Below are 24,080 nucleotides of genomic sequence, written 5' to 3' on the forward strand. Positions count from 1 at the left end.
GGCTAATAACAATGTGTTAATCAGTGAGCTTTAGGGATGCTTTGGACAGAGTCAGGCTAGCTGTTTTCGTCTTTGTGCTAAGATAACCAGCTGCTGGATGTTGCTTCACATGAAACGTACAGATGTTAGAGCGGGATCGATCTTCAAATCTAGTTAAACCTACCTTAATATAGCAAAGAAAATGAATTGGTGTTATTGTTTTCTTTTGTGTGTAGGGGAGCGAGAACACCAGCCAGTACGGCTATTCACGTCACATTAAGTAGAAATTCCTTGGGATTTTGACTTAGACTTAAAACATGCACTACCTCACAAGTAGTGTTTTTATTTTGAGTGAGATGCTACAGCATTGCTAATACTCCATTAACTGTTTTCAAGACCTAAATTGCACTAACCTTTTGAAAATAACTATTTTGGTGAGCAATCATCTGCCACTTACTTGCTTAAGATTCTTATCTTTATTCCATTTAACATGAATTTTGTGAGAAGGCACCGATTATAAAGCTGTTGTATCATGTGCCTTGATCATGATGTCAAAGTTATTTTATTTTAGAGTGCAGCGAAGTGTGTATTATTTGAAATAGTGTTCAGTATGTCAGCTTCATATATAGAAAAACAAAGCCATTTCCAGGGCAGAATGGACAATATTCAGGATGGTGATTTCAGCTTACCTGCCCTCTGCAGTTGATTAACCATTCAGGCACAGTGAAGTCTAAAGAAGACAGTCACTTTCTTCCACAGCCATGGGCCCTTAGTCACTGTGCTTTTTCTGAAGTGGAGATGTGGGAGGTTGATTTATGTCAACTCTCGTGAGTTTAAGTCTCCCCTCCAAAGAAAAAAAAAGGGAGGGGACATCTATTAATTCTTATATTTTCATGCTTTTCCTCATCATGTGTGAGCATTTTTAATCCTGCCAAACATTGCATGTAACTTATGCTGAAGCAAGTAGAGAAGCTTAATGCCATTAATCTGTGAAATGACAAAAATGGTATCAAGCTTTACTTGAATATTTAGTTTCACCTGTTGGCATTTCTGCTACTGTTACCGTATGGCGCCTCCACCTCTCTCCACTGAGTCAGACAGTCAGGGAGATTTGGACCAGAGCCCAGCTGTACTGAAGGACCTGCTGAATATGATACCTGTGTGGAGGAGCTCCAGCGTCTTAGCCCCGAGGTTCCCAGGGGAGAACAGGGCAGGAAAGTTGGAGTCCCCCCACTCCCCCTCCCTGCTACCCCACACCCTCCCATCTCTGCTTTTCTTATCGTGTTCCCGTTTCTTTTGTCCTCCCTGGTTACCCACGTACCCCAGGCTACTGAACCGCCTCTTCACCATCAGTGAACCTGGCTGGTCCCTTTTCTCTGCTAAATGACTCCTCTTTAAGATAATGTTTGGTGCGCTGACAGCCAGAACCAAAACACTGAAAAAGAAACCGAGTTTGACATCTTTTAATTGCGCGTCAGAAAGCAGAGATTGTGGTTTCAGATCATGCTGCTGATATGTGAAGGATGGTTCCCTAATCGTCCACATGGGTTGATTCCTCGAAAAGCATGTATTTAAACAATTTTTGTTTCAGTAAAACAATAGCTGCAAGACTTGAAAAGATTTTATTTCTAACTTATGTTTTCATCCAATTAAGAGACACAGGTGCTCAGTATGATTTAGAACAAATGGTAGATGTGCATGAATGAATGATATTTATTTTTTATTTTTTTGCCGTGTTCATGGCAATTGATTTCCATCTGTGTACGACCGGAGCTTGTGGTTGCGATTACATCTGTTGGCTAAATGATTTGGGATCATGGTGCACTTCAACTCGAGCGTGTATTAAGCCGGATCTCTATTCAGATGGCATGAAAATAGATCAGTTAGTGTACATAAAGCACTGGATTTTGTTACCATGATTGACAGTGAGTGAACAGCCCATGACAAGACTTATTTTTGTTGTAAGTGCTGCGTGTTTGTAGAGATATTCTTTTCTGTCATTACAGCACTATAGAGATGATGTAGCTCATTGAAAAGTGTAATTCATTTTGTCCTTTTTAACCCTCCTTTCCCTTTCTGTTGTGCTTTTTAAATTGATTTTAACAAATGCAAATGACCCTATGCTTTTTTGGAGTCATACTACGTATAATCACCAGTGACTGGAACCTGCTGTGGCATTTGGTTTTCATTTACTCCATGTGCAGTGGTAAAACATGATATAACAACATGTACTAGGAAGTTAGGCTGTTTGTTGAAAAATCCATGGAGGGCTCATTTTCAGTGCTTTGCTTTAAATAAAAATAAGTTGTCTGTAATTATTAGGTAGAAGAATTGGAAACATTCATGTTTCAATGTTTGGCACAGCATGGAGGGTTTAACTGCAAAGCTATTTCTGTAAAAAAAGATCAACAGAAAAACTCACTGGGGCTTTACGTTTTGATCTGAACATGAATGGTCTCCTTGACTGTGCTGTTATTTCTCAAGACTGACTTTTCTTGTACTGTGGAGCCTGGCTGAGTATTAATCTCTTAAATGAGCCATGCTGCATGGAGTTGAATGAACATGTGCTTTTCTAGATGCAGTTTTCTAATTAAAACTGTCCCATTAGGCTGTAATTGGTGCTATCTGCGGCTGGGGCAGAGCCGTATGGGAGGGGAGCGAGAAGTCAGACAGAGATGGTATCAGGGTCGAGGAGACAGGAAGCCTCTGTGTAATCTTGTCAGGTTGGAGATCGGAGCTGCGATCAAGCTGACTGGACTGAACTCTGCTTTTCTGCTGTACTGACCTGCTGTGACCTCCTCTTATCTTTGTTGTTTCCACAGGAGCCAGGATTACACCTGGGTCCTTCATGTTGAATCGTTTTTAACATTGTGCATAAAGACACCACGGTGTTACTCACTGTATACAGTGATCATATCAAAAGGAATCAGTCGTTAGTTTATGTCAAAGCTCAAGGGAGAACAAATAAGGTGCAGGCTTTGCAGACTGGAAGCTAAATATGCAAAGACAGGTTGTGTCTCAGCCGAGTTTATGGGAATAAAATGTGTAGTTTTACTCTGCTTTTTATGTTTTCTTTTTCAATATTGATTCACAGTAAGTGATTTAAGTATTAAATGGCTGGAGGGCAAACAGACAGGAACATTATCCTGTTAGTACCAAAAGACAGAATTAACAGTTGTAGACAACAGTGTTATGTCAATTTATTAATAATGATTTTGTTCTCAATTCCACTGAAAATCAAAATCAGTAGCAACGGCCACTCAGCACAATTAAAGAGATCCATATGTAGTGTGTTTTTACTACACTAACACAGTAACAGATATGTTGAAGGGGTGAGGGGGAGGGGTGTTTGTGACCTACACCTGAATGAAAAATGCTCGGTAAACCTTAACCGTATACAAGAATCAGGGGATAGTGAGAAGACTGCTATTACATTACACATATGTCACTCATAATACGATAACAAAACACTCCCAGGCCCCCGGTCTGAAACGCTGCAAAGCTCTCACAGTTTTTTCCATCTGAACCCAAGCTTACTAAGTAAATAGGAATGTTGCACACAGACACACGCTGACATTTGCCAGATGCTTGGTGCTAATTAGGGCCAAGTATTCCCCCTCGTATGGAGTGTGTGAGAAACCATAAGTGAACCTCTGGCCGACCTGTAAGACCTGACTGGGCTGGAGTTCTGTTTGTATGTAATAAACTCAGGATCAGCATTCAGAGCAGGATTTTATTTTGCTTTTCATACCCCGACATGCATTTGAATTTCAAATTGGTTTGACTTCAGTTTGTGACTACATTTCTCCTAATTCAGAAACCAGATCAACAATGTATGAACTTAAGTGCTAAACCCACTAAATCCCAGGAGTTGTAGTTGCTTACATGTTGGATGTTCACATTTGTGCAGTTCAATGCTGCTTGTGTTTACCACAGACACATGATGCTTTCAGGTGACATTCATCATTTATCATCCAGACTTCGCACTTTAAAGTCAAAACCATGATACCGCCTACAAGCCCTCAAATATAATCTACCCATATTCAAAGAACTGACCCTCCCCCTGCATAATAACCCGCTCTACAAACTCTCTTCCACCACAAGTTGGTGGTGGTGACAAACTAAGCAGGAAGGGAAAGGAGACCTGAAAGCTCTAACCACCCACAGACCCCACCCCCTCTGCTCCACCTTACTCCTCCCCCACCCTGCTCTCCCAGGCTGCAGTGTGGCTCTGTGTCTTGGCTCCTGTCCAGGTTCTGGTGCTGTGATGGGGAGGGTCACCGTTTGCGTCTGACCCCTGGCGGGTGTGTTGGATGTTGTTATTATTAGTGCTCTGTGCCCCCCGGGCGAGCGGTCCCTAAAGCAGGAGGAACTGCTGGCCTCTGGAGAGGCTCTGGACCTGGAGAACAGCTGTGCAGGTTAGAGGCTGCTGGGGGCCCCACAGTCCCCCGAGAGCACTGCTGCACTGGGCTGCCAGGAGGTACAACTGTTTTTTATCCCACCTCAGCATTCACTGCTGCCCAGCACGGCCAAGCATGTTACTGGATACAGCGTCTGATGTACATGGCATGGGCACGATAACAGTCCTCCATTAGCTTTATTCTGTTTTAGAGGGTCACTGAGGGGTCTGGAGCCAGTCCCAGCTGACACTGGGCAAGAGGCGTTGTGCACCCAGACAGGTCGCCTGTCTATCACAGGGCTGGGCATGACAACAGGAAACTTTTAATATTATGCTTTATATGTAGCCTAATGCATGCCACTGCAGACTTTAACCTGCTTTATAATAGCTCTCAGAGTAGGTGTGGGCAATATGACCATATGTTTTGTTAAACATCATTCATATCATATGGTATTTTACAATGCATCTCTTAAAGAACCTCATATGATTTAGTATGAACAGTAAATCAAGATGAAAGTGAAAAATGAAGACACCTTTGGTGTTGCTTTATTTGTATTTTCATGATCACACTCCTCAGACATACCAGTCAAGAATTAGTGCCATATTCAAAAATAAAAGCACATATACTGTGATAGAGGTTTTTGTTTATAGCGTCCAACATTATTTCAAAGTGGCTTTGATCTTTAAGATCCCCAAAGGGTCAGTATTGTAGATGATTTTATTCCAACAGGTGCTGCTGTCAATGCATAAACTAACTAAATGTATAAAAGTAATTTTCACTGTATCCCCATACTCTTTATATTCTGCATAACTTGTGTTGCAGACTTCAGTTGCTTTGTGAAATAATTACAGATAGAGGAGGGCAAAGGGTATTTAAAAGCATACCTTACCTCTCCCTGCCAACTTAATTCAGCCTATTCTTGGCAGTCCTGTGGGGTGTGGGGAGTGGGGGCTTCTAACTGTGTAAATAGCTCTGGAAATTGCGTGTGGCCTTTGACTGTCTGTGTAATTGCGAGCCTCTTGCAGTATTTTGCTTGGCAGTCTGAGAGGTTAACCCCTGAGGGCTGGAGGCCTGAAGCTCTCCGTCTGACTGGCAGAGGGCTCCTCAAAGCCCCACTTGTTCACCTCCCAGCCTGGGCAGCTCTAAGCCGCCGCTGATCCTCTTCTGCACGGGGGAGAGTGGGAGGCTGTTGCATTCAGCTGTGGCTGAGGCTCTGCAGGCTGAAGCCTGTCATGTTAGTCATAAAAAGATTCACCAAGCTCAGGCTGCCTGGTTGCACCTAGGCTGTCAGTAGCACCTGCAGCTTCACCACCTTTTTGAGAGAGCACTAGCACCAAGATCAGGTTTTAGCCATAATCAGATTATATAGAGGCTGATTTTATTATTATTTTTTTAAAGTGGATGATCAGTTCCTCCAAAACCTTTTTCCCATGTTGCTGTGAAACTGTAAATGTTCCTGTCATGATGTGCAGATGGATGCACTTAGTAACATGGTTATATTGAATGACTGCCACTTTATCAGTTTATACACAGTATCATTGTTAATTTACAAAAACAGGTCATAAGGTGATTATGAAGCCTCACAATCTCTTTAGTGGCATTAAAAATAATGAGAGTCACATTAGAGAAATAAATATTGAGTATTCAGACATAGCCAAAAACAATGTCCTGTTGAATGGATTGATCATTATTCTGCACGTTAATTCTGTATTTTCAATGATTTTGCATCGAGGATGTTTGTTTTGAATGTCCTCATCTAAAAAGCATTCAGGGGTCAAGCTGGGGATTTGTGCAGAAGGTGCAGTGTAACGTGTCTGTCGTGATGGATGAAGTAGTCGTATGAAATGGGCTGTAAAGATGCAGCCTGTTTTGGAGTCACAGCAGAAACTGTAGAGAAAAGACAACATGCACAGTTTCCTCCTTGGATTCCCACATTGTTCTTGCCAGCTTTGCTCTCCCTGGGCCTTGAGAACAACTGCACACAGCACAGACAAAAGTGCACAGGCAGAAAAGAAATATCAAGGCACAAAAGCTCTTTATGTAATGCTGTCAAGTTGCATTGATTTTTTTTCTCCTTGTATATTTGACAGACAACATAAAATCGTTGCTTCATGACATGTCAAGCTGGGCCTCAGAGATCGTGTCAGCTCTGCCAGGATCATTTATTTCATTGGTAGAAATGTTTCTTGGACAAGGCGTTTTGGAGAGATGTTGACCGTGAGTCATTCATTTGTGCGAACTCTGAACATTTGTTGCCTTTATACAGTGACACCTATAAAAACGGTTCCACAGAAAGTCAACCTTAAATTCAAGTTAAATTTGTGAATGGACTTTGGCACTGGACAACAAGGCAGTGTGTTGTACAGTATTCGCCTGCGTCTGTTTTATCAGTCAGACAATGAATAGATGGATTTGAGGACTGGAGCAGGACTGGGGTGCTGGTTTATCTCCGGGTTTTTGTGGAGGAAGATCAGCAGCTGTGTAATCAGACCTGGATCTGACCCTACCTGTCCGGATGTTCCCACAGTCCCTCCATCATGTTCATGTGTCACGCACACGTTGATGAACCGCTGGTCGCGTGCAACCTCCGAGCTGGTCTGATTTACTGAGGATGTTGCGCAACAGCCTGCACTATAGGAGCCACTGGGAAATATAGTGCCTTATTCTTTATCATTAACATTCATCAGGCCTTTATTTAAACTCCCACTGATTTACTGAGTGACCCTGTGGTCACTCATGCTGTGCAGTAAATGCAACTTGAACTTGTACGTTTCTGCTTCATTACAGTTGACAGGGAAACATAGATTTTACTTCACTGCTTTTATCTGACAGATGGTTACTGCACTTTGCAAAAACACAAGCTGTATGATCAGTAAATAAAACCTATTGCAAAGTTTTAAATTAAACCATTAAGCGATAATATGAAGTAGTTTAAACTGGCAGCAATTACAAAACTAAAAACTCAAATGCTATTTACAGATAATCAAAATGAAAAAAGGTATAAAGCAGTAACTTCAGAAGCAGTGAATTTGACTAAAGGAATAAAGTAAATCAGAAGGTAAAAAAGTCAGATTCTGGACTCAGAAAGCATCCATCCATGTATCAGGATAACCTTTAGTTTTCTACTTGTCTTGCAGTTTTTATGTTCTTTTTTTATTTGTTTCTGTTCTCAATATTTCTATTTGACTAAATGTTTGCACAGAAATTTTTCTTATTTGAAAATATGCCATGTTATGTTGTTATATTTTGATTTTTGATATAAGTGGTGTTGCCTTTGCCTGTGGGGATGGTTAGTTTTAAATGTCTCTGTTTTTTCTTTCTTATGACATGACAGATCTTTAGTTATATAACACTCAAACTATTTTACATGTTAAAATTAGGAAAGCAAAACATTTTAACATTGTAGTGTTTACTGCTTTTACATAATTTTAGGGTCTGAGTTGTTCTCAATCCCCTGCTTTCTGGTAAAGAACCAGGTTTTCGGCTGGCAATGTTTATATGACGATCAGGTTGAATGTGGCACAACAGAAGAAGCAGCCAGCGTCAGACATGTGGATGCTCGGTGGTCTCTGTTGAGAACACTAAGCTCTGTATTTGCACTCCTCTCGCTGAGGATAACAGCCTCTCCAGCCCAGGTTAGGAGTGGGGCTCCCTGCAGCTGCTGTCTCTGAGGCTGATTAGTGTGGTGATGAGCGAATGAGGGCCAGGGGAGCCATGCACAGACACACTCTGAAAGGGTTAAGCAGTCAGTTGGAGGACCTGCTCTGTGTCCAGGATGTTGAGTGCTGCAGCGCGATGGTGTGCTGTTACACTGCATGAGGCCTCGGCTCCACTTGGGTTCTGATTGGGCCTGTAAGATCACAGCCACCCTCCTCCCTGAGGGTTTCTCTCTCCACATCCTCCCTGCTGATTATCACCACTGCCAGAGCTGACTCGTGTACTCCAGCTGCTGTCCACACTCTGGCTCTGGGGCTAATTTAACCAGGCTGCATGGAGGGAGAAAACTTTCTCACACAGACTTAGAAAAGCTGAGCTCCTGCTCAGCAAAACTCCTCCCAGATTTTAGATTGTTGCCCTCTGCAGAAACTACCGCTGCTCACTACAGAAAAACCTCGTGCTGCAAACACTCCATGCCTTTCTGTCAGGCATTCCCCAGTCATGCATTTAAACAATATCCAGAGCTACAAATGTTCAGATCAAGGTCACAGTCCTCTTTACTCGGAAGTAGTTCATCAGTACAAAATAGACAGTGGAGCGTTCCCTGTAGACCACATGTGTTGCTCTCTGCAGGTGTTTCCTTTGAGCAAAGCCAGGGCAAAGTGCTGCCTTCACTGTCCAAAGGGCGACTCTCAACAGTCATCTTCGATGTGAAACCTTTAATCTCGTAATTTAAAACGCACAGAATAAGTCGCAAGCTACTGTATTTCAAAGCACCGTGTGCTTCCATCAAAATACGACCAGAAATAGCAGCGGTGGATGATGGCGTTGGGAATATTAATGCTTTGATGAATTCTTTTTCCAAGAATGATGACTGAGGCTGGCATGTGAGTTTGAGTTTCTCCCTGAATTGCTATTTCTAAATGAGGGATCTGAAGTTATTGTTATTTGATAAAAGCAAAAGGCTGAATAATTCAGACGAACATCAACATAACACAGGACTTTGAAAACATCTATTTGACTTTGAGTCTGTGAGGGAGAAAAACATAGTAATTGGCCAGTTGAGCAAGTTACTGTGGAGGAGGACAAAAGAGTTGGATCTCAAAGAAGACAAGACTCAGACTCAAAAAGAAGACTTGCCCTAAGGCTTGGCAAAGAAAATTTGAATTTGAAAAACTTGCAGAGAATGTTCACATGGTAAGACTCACTTGTCAAATCTGTAATTAATATCTATATTACAGATTTTTGCTCTAGAAATATGGTTTATTCTCTTTATGGGAAATATTATATTCTACATTTGTATTTAATTCTGTTTGACAATCAATAATTGAAACAATATGCACTCCATAAGCATTAGGTCTATCCCCTGCCCTGGCATATACCCATAAGTCACTTGGGCACATGCCAGCAGCTCTCGGAGTAAAGCCTCGTCTTACTTGTGAGTCTGTGCCAAAGCAGTATTATATGAGTGTTGATGGGGAGAGTCCTCTGTGGGGCTGCTGATCTCCGGTGTCTCTCTGCCGGGTCCATTCTGGGTCATACAATTGGACAGAGAGGCCAAGACGCTGCTCCACAATCCCAGTCTCCCTCACCCCCCTCCCCAACCCTGTCATGTTAAATGGGCGCATTGTGACTGCGGACCTGCTCTCATCTTCATGTACACTTTCTTTTTTTCTCCTTCTCACAGTACATAATGACCCCAGACTACGTGACGACAGGAACTGTATCCGAGCACATAGAAATTAAAGATGAGGATCCGAGTCAGGGGCAGCTGCGAGTCTCTTTCTGTCATATGGTGTCACTGGATCCACAGATATTTAAGGTGTGTGGATATACATTTGTGTATGTGTGTTGCATGTGGTTGGTTTAATTGTTAACTCACTTCTTACATCCTTTCATTTGGTGTGTGACCTCTCGTTGCAACCATCAAACCAGGTTGTAACAATCGATTAAATCAAATTTCAGCCCAGAGCAAGACTTCAATTAAAGCATTAGACCTGTAATCTGATGCACTAATGACATGTGGAACTGTGTAAATTGTCATTATTGTTCATCCACAATATCAATCCCTGTAGTTTAACTCATTTACCTACATTTAGACATGTGGTGGAATGGTGTTTATATACTACATATGAAAGGGTTTTAATAAGAAGTGTAATGTGGTCAGAGTGCATAGTGTGAATATATATCATCTCAGCAGGTGGGTGGTCACACACACACACATTAAATACGCTGTAGAAACTACAAGGAGAAACAGTATCTTTTCTTTCAAGATTAAAATGTTTCAGATAAGCTGTTCATGAGCTTTTATGTTTCTTTCTCCTCCACAGAATTTTTGTCTCCATCAGTCTTCAGAGTGAACAATATGGTCACATTACACCTGACAGGTATTTAATCTCTTGTATCCACTTTATCTGGGAATCCCCCTTGCTTTCAAATATGAAATGCAATTTAGAAATCAAACCCAGCAGCACTGTTTGCTGGCAGACGAGTAATGAGAAGATCTTTTTTCCCCCTCCCCCTTTAACCGAAGCACTTTGAGAACTCACACAGTGAACACACAGCCCACTGTGCATGACAAGATAAGTCCTGGAACATTTCCACAAAGATAGAGATGATGTTTTCTTTTTGAAGAGGTGATTGATGTATCATTCATGATGATGAGAAACAATACAAATTACACACAGGCAGGTATTACATGGGTTTATAGTAATTTTTCAATGAATAGCATTGTTAGAATGTAGTCTTTGAAGCTGTACACGTAACATTTTTTAACCCCTTTTCATAATTTGGAAAAACATTTATCTTGGGCACAGTTTGCTTCTACTGTATGTGCATGAGTGTACGACTTTTTACCAGGTTATGTTAAACATGCTGCAAAGTCACTCTGACCACAGAGATAGCATCTTAGTTCTTAGATGGCAATTAAAAAGAAATTAACTCAAATTGTGGCTAATTTTGTGTTGTCTGCTGTTTTTCCATGTTTATTTTGAGCAAGGCTTTTTGGAAACTCCCACTTTTTAATTGCACCAAATGCTTATTTTAGTTTTATTGCCAGTCTGCCTTTCCACTGGTCTGCAAAATGCGGTAGATGCTATCAACAATGATGTCAGTGTGACTATTTCTGCTTTATACACACACAATATATACAACAATCCGGTGCATGTATAAATAATTCACATAGGTCAAGCTTTGGTCCTTTGATACAGCCTCTAAGATTGCCAGTAGTGGCAGGAAAACCAGTAGATTGAAAATGAGGAATGCATCAAGGGGTGTGCTGTTTACTTGTAGCATGGGCAGCTGGTTAGCCACCCCTCTGCCGTTTTACACCCCCCTCCCTTGCTTTTCAATTCCAGCCAGACCCCAGGCTCAGCTACTAACTGGGGGCTGGAATATTGTGCACTGGGGATCAATGTGGCCCTGAGTGAAATGTCAACTGTGGCCCTGCGATGTGTCAGGCTGTGAGGGAGTTGTAATGGCTATTGATCCACTGTGCGCTTAATGCAGAGCTGCCCCGCCACGATGCGAGCCAGCTGCAGCAGAAAGATATATGTATGAGATGAGCTAAAACTGAGAAAATAGAGAAGAAAGAACCCACAGTTTTGTCCCCCTCCTTCCATCCCTCCCTCTCTGGCTGCAGATTGATCTTCCTCTTCCTGCTGATTCTAACTGGGGTCTGTCATTATCTTACTCTGTCATTAGGGGCTCCATTGACAGCCTTGGCCTGTCTGTGTCACTCTATTGAGACAGCAACACTTTTCCCATGCAGCGTTCCCTACATTTATTAAAATCTGTGACAGCCTTGTCTTAGCTTTCTCCATAGATGGCTGAGCTTCAGGCAGCGGTGCAGCAGTGTAATTGGAAGTAGAGGCTGTCTCTCTCTGTTTCTGGCTAGTAATATCTGTGAGGTCCAGCTGTAGGTCAGACTGGTTTATATCAGACCGCTGGCTCTCAAGAACAAATTCAGACCACCTCTGTCTGAGGGTCAGCGTAGTCTGTGCTAGCAGGGGCAGCATTACAGGTCCTACATTTATACCTGTATCTGTGCAGCATATGTGTATGATCAGGAGTTTTCATGCTGACAGTGCTGGGGAAAAAAGCAGACTCTATGAAAATTAAAGGATGACGGTGGACGGAAAAAGGAGGAGGGCTATTTATTTTTCGCTTTGCTGAAAGGAAGGTACCCTAAAATGTTTGAGAGCACCGTTTAACATGTTCTCATTCCAGAGTTAAAATTTTAATTTGTTTTAAAAACCGCAAAAATATCAAATAATGATTTCATTTTGTATGCATCACAAGTCATGAATGTGTGTTTTGACATATGGGAACAATAATCATGTCTCTGTATTAAGGGTTTATTCTCATCAAAATCAGCTAGAAACTAAGAGGATGCGTATGTCAGCTTTGAAAAACAGATGTGGATCTTTATTAGTGCCTGTCTATTATCTTCACTTTATTCTACATGTTCACAGATTGCAAAATTTACCTTACATGTGAGAGTGACAGCACTTGGTTCAAATATAAACAATGGCTGAAATATTTTTAAATATCATGCATCATTTTATTTTATCTGTAATTTTGACATTTTGGCTTATAAACTTTGATTTGAGTATTATTGGAAAAATTATTACTACATAGAGGTTTAAATCAGAGTACACCATTGTAAATTCTTTGTGCCCTAATTATTAGTGAGTTGTAAAGATTTTGTTGCATTTTCCTCTAACTGAATGGGAGAGTCCAACAAACTAATAATGCTACTGAATGTAGGGTTTTCCTTTTTTGCTTTAGTGTTTAGAGAATGTACAAAAGTTGTTGGGTAAAGTTGGAACTATCAGTTTCATTATAAGTAAATGTGCATATAAATTTTAAGATGGTAGATTTTGTATCTAAACTTTGTGATGTTAATGGACCAAGGTCACATTAGAAGTGGAATTCGGTGTTGGCAAATATAGTAAAATGGAACATTCAGTTAACTAAACACTAAAGATTAAACCTCTAAATGAACCATTACGATCAGTACTATTCAAAGTAACATCAGACCATGTTGTAAATATGTGAGAGTAAACTAAATAAAATATGACTGGGAAACAAAAAAAAATGACAAGACCCTTTCCGACTCTACAAAGCTAAAAGATTACCCTCTCAAAAAAAAAAAAGACTCACTCCTATTACCTTTCATACAGTCCCTTACCACTGGCATAAACTTGTTCATAAAAACAGCTCCACCTACAATTGAAACAGAAATAAAAAACATTTTTTGATTCTGTCAAAATGACCAAACTGTTTAAATATTGCACCAGCTTTCAGTCTGAAACGAAGTGAAAACAGGAAATAAACGCCTGTTAGAAGGAACTCCGTTTTATTCTCACAGTCTTTACATAACCTACATTTCTGATCATATGATTATTGTTTTGTTGTATTCTCTGCTCCTGGACTATTACTGCTGGGACTTGACAACTTGAAAACATTTCTGGGGGCTGTCAGGAAGTGCACAGTGGGGTGCGCTGAATTGAGATTGGTGGTTTGTGAGTATGTGTGCGTGTTTGTGTGCTACACAGAAGTGATACTGAGTACAGGCTGGTTGTGGGACCAAGCTGCTTTTCCATGTTACAGGAGGCACAATCAGGTAGGACCAGGGGGTCTTTGGCTGTCTTGGCCCCTGTAACACATGAGGCTGCTCAATGGGCCGGAAGTTATTGGGGGGCTGGGGTGAAACTGATGACATGGTGTGTGACAGAGACTCATCATTTGAGTGTGATACAAGTATTTGAGCTGCAAGGCTGTAATGTTTCTTGGCCTGTCTGGAAAGGTTTATTCCAGTTTGTGGGGCCTGAGGGGTCAGTATCTGTACATGTGGGGGGGGTTTGGATAAAAAATGAACTGGATAATGAAGCAACATGCAAGGATTTGCTGGTAAAGGGGAAGAATCAAAAACAATCAACCTATGTATTTGACTGTATCATATCTATCTATCTAATTATAGAAAAATGCTAAAAATCTTAACATTTTTAGCAAAACCCAGGAAAGCAGAGTACATGGCACGCTTACAGGACACAGTGAAGGCTTAAATTAGTATTAACTTTCATGTAAATGTATGCAATCTGGACCCTTACTAGACTGTAATGTCTTTCTGTCTCCACAAACTAAAATTCATAGCTTCACTCCTGCCTGACAGCAAGAAGCATTTTATTTTTCTTTTCTTTTACCGAGGTAGAAGAAATGTTTAATCCAACACCCACTGTGAATGGAAAAAGTAATGCATATCTCACTATCTCGCCTGTCTCCCAGTGAGATGAAATTGAAATTTTGATGCATTTAGAGTTTTTCTTCAAGATGGAGAAGCTGATAGACACAGGGATGTCATATTTACAGTATGAACACCCATGGTTTAATGCACTCTACAATACTGCCATCTCCGAGTTCCCCGGAACAAAACGTGCTCCTAAACATAAAGGAAAGGCAAAGAACAAAATTATTCCTCAAGCCCTCTATCACGCTTCTGCCATTCATGGCAAAGTCTAAAGGGCATGCCAGTCCTCCTGCCTCTAAGAGAGGTAATTATCCTTTTCCTGTCAGAGAACAACAAATGATAGCCAACTATGGGGGTGCGTTTTCAGGAGCTGAAATTTGTCAATAGGAAGGGAGAAGGAGGTTTAATTTTCTGGCAGCTGCATATCTACTTTTATCTTGTTTTTTTTTCCCCTGTGGTCATTTGTTGCATGTTTTTTTTCTTCCACATGAGCTTGCACAGGGTAGTGCTGTTTGTTTATGTGTCTGTGAGATTCTGAGGGTGTATTTATGTGCCCTGCATTAACATAGCTATTTATAGTCCTACACTTTCTTACAGTCACCTTTTTTTCTGTTGTGACCATTTCACAGATTATATATTGTCCAAGTAATTTCCCTTTCAGCATCTGTGTTTTTTACCTTTCAGAGAAAGCAGTGAATGGAGGGAAAATTATCACAATTACTCATATAATTGAGCCGTCTTTGTAGCAAGTGCAGCTTCAGTAGCCCTTTTTTTCCATCAGCCAAAATGGTTTCATTATATGGGTTTTTCATATTCTCTGACACAGGGCTCTGCTGAGGGCCTGGCGCGTGGATGAGATGCAGGATGAACAGAGCGAATCATTAAGGTCACAGTAGGAATAATTATCCCAGCTATGGAAAGAGCATCTACTGCCTTTTTTCTCCCCCAGCACAAATGCAATGCCCATGGCTTTTAGTCACAAAGAACTTTGTTACAAATGGAGCTTCCACCTTCTACTTATACAAAGAAGAGAGGGGGAGAGCAAGACTTGTATCAACATGACAATTTTCCATCATTAAGACTAATGACAGGCGCAGACTGTGGGGATCAAGGGGAGCACAGAAAAAGAGAGGCGCATTCAGGTGTTGGCTGAGTGCTGACCTCCTTCCTGTCTTTGTTGGAGACTTAACTCTTAACAAAAACTAAAAAGGGTTTCAGACTAAAGGCGCAGTGGCAGCTGAACGTCAAGCAGCCCAGCTCTCCGTGGGCAAATGACTTAATTGGCAAATTTGCATGTTTTCCATTTGCAAGGAAATTAATTCAATAAGATCTACATGTAAAGATGTTTAATCAATTGTTGTTTTAGTGATGGTGAAATGATTCCCCAGCTTATAGGTACATTATATTGATTTTATTCCTGTAATTCAGCTCTCCCACATGAAAGAGTTTATTCAATTTCAGTTTGCTTTAAAATGGATTTTACCATTAGTTGATTCCCACATCTTCACTTAACAAGCGGGATATTGCAACACGTGGCAAGTATGAAGCGTCAGTGTGACACTAGTTCCTCTTGCAGTTTAGCTGAATTAAGTAAAAGTCATATTTTTCCAAGTCTTTCTCCCCAGACTTCACTCAGGTAATTGGTCATTTTGCAGCCAATTTCAGGAAGGTTGGATGCTTGCTGCCATGGCCTGACCCCTGCTGCTGCTGTAATGGGGACAGCATTTCTACCAGTTCACTGAGGGCTTTTCCACATTGTGACCCCAGCTTTCTGAGGACAGAACTGCTCTGAACACTGAAAGGGGGAAAAAAAAGAGCTGAAATGTGACTTCTTAACTCTGTAATGACAGCTTTAAGTCCTATTACATGTGCTAATTATAGATTCCTTCTTTTCTACTGAAAAAGTTTCTGCACTTCAGAGTGCATGTCATATCGTGGGAATGATAGTTAGTTGGGCTCATAATTTTTTTTTTCACAATTCTTCTGCTTCCGCATGAAGAAAAACACAACGATTTAAAAAAAAACAGTGCTGGCAGAGTCCTCACAGCAAAACTCGGTGTCCCAGGAGCCTTTAGTCGTTACATTTCCAACGGATGTGATGTGGTTTTCTTGCAGAATCATCAGTATCTAAAATCAAACCAAACAAACAAAGCACAAATAAACATTTCAGTGTTTCATGAATTATTATAGAAAGCCCTTTAAATGTTTTAACTACTTCTTTAGTGTGTATTTAAAGCATCATCCCTCATCCTAATTTAAAAGAGTAGTCCCAAAATTTAAATTGAAAACAGCATTTTGTTTATAAACATACATTTATTTATATTTGTTTAAAAAAAAAGCATAAATATATTTCAAAGTTCAGTTATCTGTATGAAGTTTATGTATATTTATATAGGCCCACTGATTGGGCCCTCAACACATATAAAACATTATTTATTATTTATTACTATATGAATTTAACAATGGAAATCAAGTTTTAAAATCTGATTATCACACAAAAGTGAACTAGCTGTTTTTAAACAAGTTGTTTTTGTTGCTTTTTCAGTTCAAAATACATGTAATCTAAAAACAAAGTAAAAGCTTAACATAATTGAATTTTCTTTCTGCATCTCTCCTGGCTCTTACAATAATGTAATCTATTAACCGGTATACCAATTGTGTTTCTCAGATCTTATGATTCATTTTTTTGTTTACATATAACTCACTACACAAAATCAATTCTCATTTTGATGCCACATTGAATGTGAAAATAGACACTGGATCGAGTTAATTGTAGTGCATCTAGTTTGTGTTCGTTGATGCTGCAAATTACAGGATGGCAGTGAGCAGCACAGCTAGAGAGGAAGCAGAACAAAAGACAATTTCACGTGTTTGATCCACTGCCCCAAAAATGTGAAATAAAACCTTCATAGAGCTAACATTTCTGTTAGGGGTCACTCAGCAAATTACATTACATGGAACTGATGTAATATAATAATATCCATAATGGGCAGCACTGTATTAATGTAAAAAAAAAAAAAAAAAGCATCATAGAGTATAAGAACAATTAATTTTTTTTCTTATAACTTAGTATATTTGAGCTGAGTATCTACAGCATGATATTGAATCTACCTGACAACAAATACAAGATGTGAAAATTGCTGTAAAGATTTTGTGTTGTTAAATGGTCAAATCATCAGCAGCAATGATTAAAAACTGAAAGTGCGAAAAAAAATCACATAAATAGGCCACATCCTGCAAACTATATACAAGCGCAGGTTTTAAAGCATCGCTGTGTTTCCTTCATGAGGAAGAAAAAAAAACAAACTCTCAGTTGCCTGCAGCTCCAGTGATATTAATTAACCACTGCTCAGCCTGCAGGGTGCACAGTGAGCTGGGGCTTCACACTGCATCACGCTTCACCAATGCTCCTCAGTCAGGACAATATTTTGGGGGGCTGTTAAAAACTGAGGTTGGCATGGCAGTTGAGGAGGGCTTTCTATCACTGGACTGAAATGAAGTCTGTGACATCCTAGCCCGTTTACCCCTTCACCACTACCCCACCACCACCTCTCTCTCTCTCTCCACCTCTGCACTAACCCTCAGGTGAAGAGCAGCAGGTGTTAAAACACCCTCAGCCACAGAGCTACTCACTCCTAATGAGTCCTGCCTCCGCGCTCCATCCATGCATGGAGGACTTTATTTTTAGTGCGGCTAGTTAGAGCCCTGCTGCCAGGCTGCAGGAAGGACCGCTGTGGCCTGCGTTGCCCTTCTGCTTGCGAGTGCAGGAGTCAAATTAGAAATTAAAGTGGTGACATTATCGCACGCCTACTCATCCTAACGACACTGAGGATGACTCGAGAAAACCCCTCAAATAAAGAGCTGATCCTGTAGGTTGCAAGTAAATTAACACATTGTAAAAGGCTAATTTTACCAAACATAACAATGAAATTAATTTAACATAGGCAGCACAATATTTCATAAGGATCTTTAGTCCTAAATTTGATTTATTTCAACGAAAAGCCTCTAATGAGTGGTATACCCATGGTATTATTTTACTTTTTTTTTTCAAATTCTTTTTTTTTTTTGTTAATGGTTTTGCTCACAGCCGCGTTTCAGTTTGCAGATACTATAATCGTGGGAAAATAATGACAGTTATCAGTCGCACCCACCAAGTACCCATAAAAATCTGTCCTCTGTTCTGGAAGATGATAATTATTGGTTGTACTACCATTATCATTGTCGTTGTTGATAGAGGAAATCTTGAAGCATTTTTCGAAAGTAATTCCAGAGAAATCACTTCAAATTGGCCTATTTTAGGGGACAAGGGAGCAGGTTTCGTTATAGCCTAATATTTCACAGAAATCTTTAAATCCAGGCATCCGCAGCCGCCTGGCACACCGTGGCACACGCTCCGTGATGTCAGCGCCTGCATTTTGATAACACATTTTGCAACTTGCTAGTTCTGTTTTGAGTTCAATTATGTAATTATACTGATAATCACAGTGACGGAATTTAACTGCCTTTAATTTGTTATTCATGTGGAGATGGAGGGACTGAGGATGGAGCAGCCAGGCTGTGTTTAAGCTCTGCACAGACAGCAGAGGAAGAGCTGCAACCTGCAAATGAATCCTAATAAAACGAAGAGCTGCTGGATGCTGTTTTCTTCTTTTTTCACCAAGACGGTCCTGCGGATTGATCCTGGATAACGTGGATGTATCTGCTTCATTTCCGTCACATGATTATTTAAGTAAGTGGGCAGACATTGCTTTTAGCTGCTGATTGAAATTAAGACATATGTGTAGCCTGTACCCTGGGTCGACTGTGCGTACAGCTGCAGCAGTGATCCTTTTTTTTTTTTTTTTTTTTGAGCTTTGAGTTGCAGAGGTCTAAGTCTACACCTCAGGGAAAAAAAAGTATTGTGTTTTGTCGTCAATTCAATTAAATCAAATGTCCATGGAGAATTATTTCTGTGGGAGGCTGGACGCGCCCCCATCCTCACCTAGATTCAACCTAACCAAAGGTGCCAGTGTTTAACAAAACTGTCACCATTAATTGATCGCGGTAGAAGGACGCTTGAAAAGCATTTACACGCGATAAGAAAATAGGCCTGTGTACACGCATGCATGGCTGTGCTTTAAAACAGAAGAGAGCTGTGTGGGAAATAATCGGAGCAAGAAAATAAACGCGATTTTATTGTAAAGGCCTATTATGTTATAAATGTTTTGTAATATGACGTTAGCAGCTCGTTTGAAGGATTAAAGCGATCGTAAATCTCACTTACATTTCATTAAACCTTATCCTCATAACGCAATGAACACACAGCCTAAAAAAACTGTTTTACTACGTATCATTAGACATTAGAGTAAACTGCTTTAACGTCCCACTGCTGCCAGGTGTAACTGAGACCTCAAGCTACTGTAAGTGTTAAATACATGACTAATTACAGCCCTACTTATGAAAATTGAACACTAGTGTTATGCTAATACATCTTCCTCCTGATGGAGCATCATGAGCTTTAATCACACATGGCCAGCAGACAGAGCAGCTCTAAGGAGGCAGCTTTAACTTCAGCAAACGATTTTAAGACGGACGCACGACCAATGTCAGGTTTTAATGCAATATAACATACTAGACCTATAGATTTTACTGCATATTCGAGCGCTGTGCCAGTATCAAAGACAATGTTTTATCAAATGTTAGAATTTTTGATAATGTTGAGACAAATGTGCATCAGAAAAAATCTTATCATGATATTTTTCTGATGCACATTTCATAGATCATTGATTTCATAAGGTGCACCTTATGAAATCTATGATTATCATTATTATGATTATCATTATTTTGGAAACTTTAAATAATAATAATAATAATAATGATGAGTCTTGACATGTCAACACTAAACCTGACGTTTTGTGGTTTTCCTTGACTTTATCAGGTTCTTCGGACCCAGCCCCAGCGTCGCCAATCGGCTTCCCTCTTGGAGCGAGTGGACCAATCAGCGACATGCTTTGATGAATATTCATGAGTCCGAGATTCAAACCTTTGAGCGAGTATGTCTTGGTCCACAGCATCACACCTAGGACTTTTCACAGGCACAAACTACATTTTCTTATGAATGGAAAGAGAAAAAATCAGTTCGACTTAAATTGGGACCCATCCTTCACTGAGATCATAGAAGGAAAACAACAAAAGCAAGACAAGGGGAACCGCCAGAAGAGATGACAATGACTACAATTCCAGAAAGTCTTAATAGCCCTGCCTCAGGAAAAACCGTTTTCATGGAGTTTGGACCCCCGAGTCAACAAATGTCTCCTTCCTCCATGTCTCACGGACATTATCCCATGCACTGTTTACATTCTGCAGGTCATACCCAGCACGACAGCTACAGCCCAGCCTCATCGTTCCCCAGATCTTTGGGTTACCCATACGTAAACTCCGTCGGCAGCCATTCCACCAGTCCATATCTCAGCACAGTACAGACCTACCAAAACAGCCCGGCACTCACACAGACACGGTTAGAGGATACAGGTAAGTGTGCAACAGCATCTTTGGATCTTAAATATTAACTTTCTGTGTACGCATGGCTCTGTACTCTATACACTCCTCGCTGCATCGAAAAGGCAACCCAGATGTTGGAATTAGGCTTGGTAATTATTTATTGCGTAACGCTATAAACAATGTATGCAATTAAGGGTAATTATACCTAAAGTACAGCCTGTAACACTTGCGCTGGAGTATTCATTGCTGCGCAGCAATGTTGGCTGCAACTGCCTCCTCATTTTTCCTTTCTTTGCCATTTTTCCGTCTCTCTCAGCGCCAGAAACCGAGAAAAACACAGTGGTCGAAGGTGGAGAAGTGCGATTCAACGGGAAAGGGAAAAAGATTAGAAAACCAAGGACTATCTATTCGAGTTTACAGCTTCAGGCTCTGAACAGGAGATTTCAACAAACTCAATATTTGGCGTTACCAGAGAGAGCTGAACTTGCAGCATCGCTGGGTCTCACTCAGACACAGGCAAGTCCACAGAGGAGACACAAATAGCTTCATTCTGCTGCAGCCCCACCACCACCACCACACATTTTTACACTTTTTCTATGTCAGCTTTACACAAATTATTTTGTTTTTGTTGTTGTTTGTGCTACAAATTATAAGACACCTTTTGACACCAAATAAAGGATTCATCTTTGTTACTATTTGAATATTTTCATCTCTTATGTCAGTGACATCTCAACACCATAAAATCATAACCGAGGGCAAGATATTATGGTGTAAATTTTCTTGGGTTTCACTTTAATGAACCCTACAACGTGCGTTAATTGTGCGTAAATGTCTTTTTTAAATTCACATTTTATATCCTCTTTCACTTTTTTCAGTGTTCAAATCCAAATAATTTCCTTTGTCTTCCCAGGTGAAGATTTGGTTTCAAAATAAGCGATCTAAATTCAAGAAACTGATGAAGCAAGGCGGTGGCACAATTGACACCAACGCTTTAGCGAGTGGCCGTGGACTTTCGAGCGGTTCTCCCTCGGTGGCACCTGTCTGGAGCTCGCCGAGTACAGTGAAGACTTCAGTGGGCACAACCGGATCTTACATTCCCAGCTACACCTCATGGTATCCAACTACACACCAAGAGTCTATGCAACAGTCACAGCTCATGTGAACAGACACCTCAGCCCTCGACTCTGCCATGGCTCGTATTTCAGGATCGTGAAGGGGCCTACAGCCGCTCAGCGCGCTCCAGCTCTGATAATGCACAACACCAACCCCGGAGTTTGCAGCCGCATGTCGCCAGCTGACACAATGGCCTCCTCATACCGGATGACGGCAAGCAGCGAAGAAGAAGAAGAAGAAGGGACTGAGAGACTGAAAAGGCACGCAATGCCCCCAGGGGTATAAGTCAGCGGATGTCGCAGACAAAGGGATCCTTTTATTGGCTGCTGTTTATCACATTTTTCGTTTCTATTTTTTAATCATATTTGTGTGAGTTATTCTGTTGTTGAGCTGTAGGCTACATGTTTATAAGAAAACGCGTGTTTGTTTACCCCAGATGTCGGGCCCAAGGTGATGAAGACCAACCAATCAATCTGCATTCATCAACAGTTAAAGGTCAATTAGACCACAGGGTGTTTCTGTGACCCAATAATAATAGTCCCAATTAATACATTTCCACCAGTACCCATCGAGGCCACTGTGCTTACAGCACATTTAATTACAGAGCATATTGTGCAAAGCCTCAAATCGTTACTATGTTGTTTAATGTGTTTGTTATTTAAGTTAAATTATTCAGACTAGTTTTTTTTCTGTTGAGGTCAGTCTGTGTTCTTTTTGTAGGTGTGTTTGAAACAGCAACACTGTGTTGTTAATGCTGCACTAACGCAAGCAGAGGTTTTCTATGCCGTGCCCCGATGTTATGTGAAAAATGTAAAAGGCCTGACGATTTGCTGCTCTAGAAAAAAAAGATATCCTGAAGGTGAGCAGCTCATTTGTCACTGTATTTTGTACATAATTTTCAGATTTGTTTTGTGCTGTACTGGATACGCTGTGAAACAGGGTTTTAGGCTTTCTGTATTCGTCGAGATGTGTTTAGTCAACATAGAAAATATTTAGTTTTGTATTGATCACTTTAATTTATTTATCTGTTTCTGAAGTTTATGTACATAATGTCCAAAAGCAGTAAAAATAATGATTTAAATTATGTCAAGAAAGGTGTCTGATTCAAGACCCCACCACCACCACCTTCACCTTCACCCTCCTCTCATATGAAAAGAAAGGCTTCAGCATGGTGCAGGTTTAATGTGAGCTGACACAAAGCAGTATCATGTTGGTTATTGTAGCAGACACGGTGTGAGTGCTTTTGTGTGAGCTGCAAAAGGCTCGTCGTTAAGATTTATGGTCATGTTTAGCAGTTAGCCTACATGGGGTTTGCGGTGCTGCTTACTGCTTGCAGATGCTGTCAAACTTCTGGAGTGAATTAGAAATCTGATGTTGCCTCTAAACAATTTGACTCATGCAACTGCACGAAAATATCATTACATCTGGCCCGGCTATAGCCTAAATTAAACGTTGAAAGAAAAACACAAAAATAACATACTAGGTTAAATAGTAACAGAAACCACAGTGAATCTTTGACCGATATAAGCTGCACCTTGGTGACTTATTCGTTGCGGCGCGAAAGACCCTGATCCATTTAACGTCGCTTATTTCGTGTAGCTTTTGTTATAGATAATCTTCTTTCCATTTGTTTTTGACAATGCCCATTTTGTGCCGTGAATGGACGAGATCATTTGTGTGTGTTAAGTGAATAATTGCGCAAGAGGCAGGTGCTGCAAAAATACACAGGGCAGATCGGATGGAGATGAGTGAAAGTGAAAAGTTCAAAGGCCTTGTTGTTTTGAGATTCACGCTTTATTCATTTAGCCTCCTGCATTACTCGGCTCTGCAGCGAGCTTTTTCATTTGTTGCCTTGTAAATGTTGTTAAAATGCTACTCCTTTGGTTAAATATGAATCTTAAGTTTTTGTGCTCTCATTTACCTTTCTCATGATGCAAAAGATATTTTTTGTAAAAAAAAACAAAAACAAAAAAAAACAACCAATCAAAACATAGCTACAGTAAACTGCATTTTATCCCACTGCTGGCTATTTGTACAAATCAAACACTTACAACAAAGGACTGGTTATACATTACATAATAAGATACAAGACAAAAATAAGAAAAGAAAAATAAAATGGCAAAATATTCACAAAAACAATTCAAACTGAGGTTTGTCTTAGAATGAATGAAGGAAATGAATTGCAAATGCACGACTTGTAT

General features: G+C 40.5%; 1 protein-coding gene across 1 annotated transcript; it reads left to right on the top strand.

Moving 5' to 3' along the window:
• Positions 1-9,773: 9,773 nt before the first annotated feature.
• Positions 9,774-22,874, top strand: dlx1a (distal-less homeobox 1a). Its single transcript, XM_026295719.1, has 6 exons — positions 9,774-9,858; positions 10,367-10,423; positions 18,813-19,015; positions 20,204-20,796; positions 21,083-21,282; positions 21,677-22,874. Exons 4-6 carry the CDS (start codon positions 20,487-20,489, stop codon positions 21,926-21,928), a joined length of 762 nt encoding a protein of 253 aa, XP_026151504.1. The 5' UTR covers positions 9,774-9,858; positions 10,367-10,423; positions 18,813-19,015; positions 20,204-20,486; the 3' UTR covers positions 21,929-22,874.
• Positions 22,875-24,080: the final 1,206 nt, after the last annotated feature.

Source organism: Mastacembelus armatus, chromosome 21 (genome assembly GCF_900324485.2).
Source record: "Mastacembelus armatus chromosome 21, fMasArm1.2, whole genome shotgun sequence".
NCBI classification, from domain to species: Eukaryota; Metazoa; Chordata; class Actinopteri; order Synbranchiformes; family Mastacembelidae; genus Mastacembelus; species Mastacembelus armatus.

Coding starts and splice junctions, on each gene's coding strand:
- dlx1a (XM_026295719.1), top strand. CDS start 20,487: ATGACAATGACTACAATTCCAGAAAGTCTTAATAGCCCTGCCTCAGGA. Junction 20,797..21,082: donor GACACGGTTAGAGGATACAG/GTAAGTGTGCAA, acceptor CGTCTCTCTCAG/CGCCAGAAACCGAGAAAAAC. Junction 21,283..21,676: donor TGGGTCTCACTCAGACACAG/GCAAGTCCACAG, acceptor TTGTCTTCCCAG/GTGAAGATTTGGTTTCAAAA.